Source organism: Atta colombica, unplaced genomic scaffold (genome assembly GCF_001594045.1).
Source record: "Atta colombica isolate Treedump-2 unplaced genomic scaffold, Acol1.0 scaffold110, whole genome shotgun sequence".
NCBI lineage: Eukaryota > Metazoa > Arthropoda > Insecta > Hymenoptera > Formicidae > Atta > Atta colombica.
Genome location: NW_017259196.1, coordinates 393,690 through 401,019, shown reverse-complemented (window position 1 = coordinate 401,019; position 7,330 = coordinate 393,690). Strand labels below are relative to the sequence as shown.

Here is a 7,330-nt window from a genome sequence, read left to right as displayed (position 1 = left end):
CACGCACGCACGCACGCACGCACGCACGCACGCACGCACGCACACACACACACACACACACACACACACACCAAAATTAACTTTTAATTTTTGTAATTCTATTTTTAAAATTTAACTATAATAATTCTAGCGCATAATCGCATGGATCAATATTACAATTGCCTTGTGTTCTTTATTACTATAAAACAATCCTTGAAACATGAGTACGTTGAAAGTATTTAATTTGCGATAGCGCAAGAATGTAGGTCGCACGGTAATTTCACGTCATTTGCGAATTAATCACAATAATATCAGCATTGTAATTCTAATGCTGCAACGTGTTTGATTGTACTGAGTATTGATCATTAATTTATTTTCTATCTACAAATCTAAAGTCGTTTTTTAAGAATATTTTACAACGCGTGCAATGTGGATAGATAAAGCACGCAATTCGAACGAAATTATGTCGCTGGTAATTTATAAATGTCTTAGGTGTTATCAAATTTTTCTCACTTTAAATTGTGAAATAGTATGTCGAGTTGAATCAGGAAATAATTATGACAATTACCTTTTATGTTATAAATAATGTAAACATTATAATGAAGTTTTTTAGTCTCTAGCATATTTTCTCTGAATTTTTACAATTATATAATTTCTTATCATCGTGTTACTTTCTTATAAATTGATATCGCTTATCGGTGTAGCCGAAGTTGATTTAATAATAATTTTCACAGCTATACAAGCAAAGCCTGATATCACCAGGTAATCATAGCATATCATGCGAGTGTCGAAATGTTTACAATAAATTTGTGTCATACATAGCAGAGTATAATTTACTTATAATAGGAGTTGAATTACACACATAACAATGGCCATGGAAAATAAATGGCAAAATAGAAACACGCACAGCTACGGTTGTGAAAACACTTATAAGAAAAACCTGATAATGAGACAGATTACGCAAATGCACATGTTCATATTCGATTGACGTTTAAAGCCAACACTTATATCGAATTTACTAGCGTTGAATCTAATAAAACGGAAGAAAATGCCGCGATAACGATACTACGTCTCGTATTTCTGCAATGTGTATTCGTGGTTACATTGCTCCGCGATATGGCGAATATAACATCTTACATCTAAGGAATACAATAAAAGAAAAAGCAGCTGTTATAATTAATTTATTCATAAAAATTTATATAATTTATAATTTATTTTATATTTCTTAAACTTTGAAAATTATTTATTTTTGTAAAAGATCAAAAATTAAATTATTAAAAAACCAAGAATATATAGATACGTAAGTATTTGAAATAAAAATAGATTTAAATAAACAAAAAGATAGTAAAAGATAGTAAAATAAAAAATTAGAAACATAGAAAATAGAATTAATAATTATTTTACAAACTTATCACTTACAAAGAATGTTTTCTTTTCATAAAAATAAGTGATAAAATCTAATGTAGCAAATACATAATAAAATATTCTAATGTTGCTACTCCTCTTTAATCAAATATAATATATATTATTAACATTTTTGAGAATGTTTTGGTAAATTTTGTATAATTATAGTGTTTGTGACGATTTATACATCTGGCTTTGGTATTACGGCTGGCGTTCACAGATTATGGTCGCATAAGGCATACAAAGCTAAATGGCCCTTACGTCTATTTCTAGTCTTCCTCTTCACGATAACAGGACAGGTGTGTTAAATCCTTACGTAATAATAATATATAATCTTTGTACAATAAGAATGTTCTTTTACTAATATTGTAATTGCGCTGTCACGCAAAACATATTATTTGTATTAAAGATTATATTTATATATACATAGAGTGGAGCAATAACTATTACTCATAAAATTTCTTTGAATCCAGAGGAAAATGTGTGTAATCAATATTGCACGATAATACGAAGGGGATACTATCACGATAAGAATTTTTGTTCAAGTTAGTAGAGATGCTTCGGAGATAAAATTATCATTTCTTAAAATTATCATTTCTTAAAATGGGTTTGTATAAATATCTTTTTTTTTTATAATATTGAGATAGAGGAACTCAAAACAAATTTAGAACTCATGACGCAAGATTATTGAGCAAAATTAAAAATTAATAAATATTAAAAAATACGTTTATATTAAATAAATTTTATTTTGTTTTATGTGACATTTTATTTTTTTATTTTAATTTTGTTCAATAATCCTGAGTCATGAGTTCTGAACTAGTTTTGATTTCCTTTATATTATAAACAAAATATATCAAACTTATTAATAAAATTGACCGACTTCGTATCTCCAAAGCGTCTTCACCTCAACAAAAATTATTATCGTGATAGTCTCCTTCGTACCATGCAATTTTGATTACAAAATTTTTCTTTAGATTTCTTTCAGAACACTTCCTTCAAAAGTGATAACCTTACAGATTCACTAATATTTAAAGTGATAAAATTATTGCCACATTCTATGTGTATATATATGTTTCTAAATAATTACAAAATATACATTGGGTTGGAACAAAAGTTTATAGCGCTGCAAACTTTAAAATACAAGCAGTTGTAACTTCGTTAAAAATAAACAAAATTTAAATTTAAAAAAATTTTCAAAGTTTAATATCTGTAATTTTGAAAGATTGCTATGTATTTTCAATTTCTATTTTCAGTAAATTTGGCAATTTTTTACATATAGAAAACTACAAGCTGGACAAAATGAAAATTTTCTTTTTATTTTGTGGATTTGCCTAAAAAAAAAAAGCTTACGAAAATTTTCGACTTTCTAACGTAAAAATTTAAAGTTTTTTCTACAAAATTTTGAAAATGTTTCTAAAATTTTGTATTCCTAAATTACTGCGGATTAAATAAAAGAAGCATTTTGATTTTGATTGTTCATAACTCTGTTAAAAATCATCCATAATTTAAAAAAACAGATTCTTAAAGTTGAAATCTTGCTCTATCGAATGATATAATTGTTAGTTTTTTTTTAACACATGTAGATACATGAATAGTGCTACGAAATTTTATTCTAATAAAAACAATATGTATGTATAATATACATATAAAACATTCATAGAGAATATTTTGAAATTCGCGAATTAAAATACTACAATAAGAAAGTCCTGAAAAAAATAAGTTATAAAAATAGTTGCTATTTGTCATTCCGGGCAGTATAGTTTTTTTCGAGACATAAGAGTCAAAAGCTGACCAATTATAAATTATGGTTAAACTACCATCTATTTGTGAGTCAGTATAAATATAATTAAAATTTTTAATTTTATCTTAGGTTTACCCTATTTTCAGTAATTTCTAGAAAACCTCCCGAAATGTTATCATTAAATGATTCAGATAGCTTTAATAATGAATTTTTAATTGCAACAAAGTTTCTGCAGTACGTATTGTATAATATAACAAAATGCGTGAAAAATAGCCCTCTTTATAATTGCAAATTCCTGAAAAGTAATTTGGAAAACGGATTCGTATATTTAGTATCCAAAAAACTGTAAAACATATGACTAGTCTTGTTTTAGAATTAAAAAAAATTTTTTGTTGAATAGTATAATCTATAATTGACGTATTTTTAACATTTATCTTAAAAACTATTACTTTGAACGACAAGTGGCAAATACTTGTATAACTTATTTTTTCGAAAACTTTGTTGTAAAAGAGACAAAAATTTTTTAAGATATTTTCTATGAAATACATTTTCTATGCATATCGAAATTAATAATGCTAAAATCTTGTCAGACAACAAAATAGATGATAAAAAAATTTACTCATCAACTTCATTTTCTTATAAAAGTCGTTTTAAACAATATATATTGTTCAATCTATAGTGTCAAATTTAACTTAATGTATCGCCATTGCTCCTATTAAATACAATATATCGTTATTTTTTACTAAAACGCTAATTAAATTTGACACTATAGTGTCAATTTGACTATATATAATGTCAAATTAACACTATATAGTATCAAATAACCATCATTTTAGTATAAAATAACGATACAATTAAGTAGAAGCAATGGTGACTCATATTAAGTTAAATTTAACACTATAGATTTAACAATATATACAATACTTTTGATATAACCATTTTACACAACAAATTAATATTATATTAGCAATTTATAGTAAAAAAAGAGACTTTTCTGCCACATTTAAGTTATAAGCTTTTTGACAATCAATCCTGAACGGCACCGGTCTTCTCAATAGTATTTTAATTCGCGCGCGCGCGTACTTAAAAATAAATTAATGAATTCTCAAGGTTTTAACAATATTCTTTTTGTGCAGAAAGATGTGTACACATGGGCGTTGGATCATAGAGTACATCATAAATATAGTGAAACCAATGCAGATCCGCATGATGCGAGAAGAGGTTTCTTTTTCGCTCATGTAGGGTGGCTTTTTACGACACCCCATCCAGACGTCGTCGCCAAACGCAAAGCGGCTGATGTGAGCGATCTAGAAGCGGATCCTATAGTTATGTGGCAAAAAAGGCAAAAGACTTATAGTATTCGTCATTCGTTTTTTTCTTGCAAGACATATTATCCAATATGTATGTACACGTCGATTTTAATGAGATTTTTATTACTGAAAATACTTGCAAAATAATGAGCCATGATATCCATTTCATCGACAATCATCAATATTTAAGGAAAAATTGAAATATTTAAAAAAAACTGAAAATTATAAAAAAATATGAAAAAAATACATTATCAAATACCACTTTACATGTGCGGATAGTTTCTGATATATTTTTGCCTATCGAATCTGTTATCCAAATTTAGTTATCATGTTACGGTTTTGGAAAAAAAATGGTATTGAAGAAGAGAAGAGAGAGAGAGAGAGAAAAACTCAAAGATTTTGGAGATTTTTTTAGACATTGTAGCACCAGCAATATAAATTTTCTTAATTAAAGTATTAATTTTTAGCATTAAAATGCGTCTTATTTTATATCGATATATTCTTCGTTTTTGAGATATAGCCATTTAAAAATAATTCTTTTTTAAATCGTATTAAATAAAGAAATAATAAAATTGGCAAGATACAATATGGCAGGAAGATTATAATCTTAAAATAAAAAAGATTATTATCTTCTTGCCATATTATATTTTAAAATGCATTTTAAAGCTAAAACTTTGGCAAGGAATTAATAAAATTTAGAACAAAAATTTGCTGTTAATGCTACAACATAAAACCTTCTAAATCGTTTTTTTTCCATTTTGGCACCTTTTTTTTGAGAATTGCAATGTGCCAAATTTGAACAGTAAATTCGTATTTAGCAGGCAAAAATAAATTGAAAATAATTATTCAAAAAGTTTCAAAAATAATGTTGGAGTATACTTTTTCCATATTTTTTCAATTTTTAGTTCTCTGTGAAAATTTTAATTTTTTATATTAAATATTGACGATTAAAATGTATATCTTTATTTATTATTTTGTTTTTAGTAATGAAAATTTTATCAAAATTGGCATGTGCATACTGAGAATGTTTTCTGTTAGCATTACAAAAAGAAGATATAAGTAAAACAGAATATATATCGAAGACATCTTTATTGTTATTTTATATATTCAGAAATTTATATGTCATTTTTTTGTGACATAATTATTTTTATATCAACTTATCCATATAGGTTATATATACCTCTATTTGCACTTCTAACCATCGCACTACCAGTGGGAATTCCTTGCTACTTCTGGTCGGAATCGCTATGGATATCGTTTTGGGTGAACTTCAATTTTCGCTTCAGCATCAATTTAAACATAGCCTTCTCTGTTAATAGCGTGGCACACATGTGGGGGCAGAAACCTTACGATAAGTACGTATTAAATCACAAATGTATCAAAGATTGTCGCTGATGGGACAATCGAAGAAAAGCAACTATTTAAATCGATGAATTTTTTACATGACATTTTATCTAGTCTAAATATCAGTCTTTGAAATAGAATATGATTATTTGCTCATAGAAACATTTCTCCAGTGGAGAACATTGCGGTATCAATCGCGGCGCTTGGTGAGGGATATCACAATTATCATCATGTGTTCCCATGGGACTATAAGACCGGTGAGCTAGGCGACTACCCGTTCAATCTTACTACCGCCTTCATTGATGCATTTGCACGGATCGGATGGGCCTACGATCGGAAGTATGTCTCACCAAGTATGATCCATCGTAGAGCACACAGATGTGGCGATGGAAGTCACGTTTGGGGTTATGGTGATGTCGACATTTCGAAAGAAGATCTAGAGGAATTAGATGTCATGGACAATCACGAGCTGTGAGACTGAAAAAATATTTTGAGGAGAAGTTGAAAAAATATTTTGACATATTTCCTATATATAATATGTCATACGTGGACCATATGTAAAGTTTCTTTCACAAAGATTTGAGCTAAAATAATATAGGGATTTGAGATTCTGTATAATTTCAGATTGCCGTATACAGTATACATTGGAAAATATTTAATGTAATAATTATTGGATTAAAGAGATATTTTAATTGCGAGATAGTCGATAAAATACAGTTGGCGATTATAGTCAACAATAAATAAACTATTTTATTTATGACATGAATTCGTCATAAAATTTATTATAGAATTAATATATATACATTGGTTGTTTATTTATTTTTATATTTATAGGCTTTGTCAGTATCCCAGATAGCATATGACATTAATAGAACGACATATATGAACATTCTAAGAATATATTGTACAATCTTAAAATGTTCTAATGTCAACGTGTAAATGTTTTTAGAAATTTGGTACTGTATGGGATTGTTTGTTACAGTAAGATAATAGTAAATATTTACCGTCACAGTGTAAAATGGCAAAGAAACGATAATACAATATGATCGAAAATCCATTGTTTGGTAACTGAAGGAAATCACTAAACAAGGGAAATAAGGAAAGTCACTATTTAATACGTACTATAATTTGTATGTAATCGTTATTTATAATATATAGTCATATAGGTATTATAATATATAGTCATTTAACTCATAAAACTTTCTACTTTATTTAACGTAAATGACGTACAGTACAATAATCTAAATGAAAAATTTATTAAATTAATATGTTCTATGAAAATTATGTATATTCTACAAATATATCTCTTTAAACTTTTTACTAGAAAACTGTATTTAAAATTTATTGTTTTTGATAATTTATGCGATTAAAGGAATCAAAGATAAAAATACCACATATTATTAAGGTAATTTTATCAACAAATCTTTTTTGTATTTTGTAAGTTTCATGCAGAAACAAAAATTTCAGTTAATATTTCATGAAACACATATCAGGGCACAGTAATGTTGATATTCATTTATATAATTTATATAATTAATACTATTTATTTTTA

General features: G+C 27.1%; 1 protein-coding gene across 1 annotated transcript in view; it reads left to right on the top strand.

Annotated features, from left to right (window-relative positions):
• Positions 1 to 6,371, top strand: part of LOC108693870 (acyl-CoA Delta(11) desaturase-like) — a 61,193-nt gene extending 54,822 nt beyond the window's left edge. Inside the window, exons 4-7 of the mRNA XM_018203039.1 lie at positions 1,552 to 1,682; positions 4,261 to 4,466; positions 5,604 to 5,789; positions 5,938 to 6,371. Coding sequence (XP_018058528.1) covers positions 1,552 to 1,682; positions 4,261 to 4,466; positions 5,604 to 5,789; positions 5,938 to 6,253 — 839 coding nt within the window. The 3' untranslated portion in view covers positions 6,254 to 6,371. The remainder of the gene's footprint in view (positions 1 to 1,551; positions 1,683 to 4,260; positions 4,467 to 5,603; positions 5,790 to 5,937) is intronic.
• Positions 6,372 to 7,330: the final 959 nt, after the last annotated feature.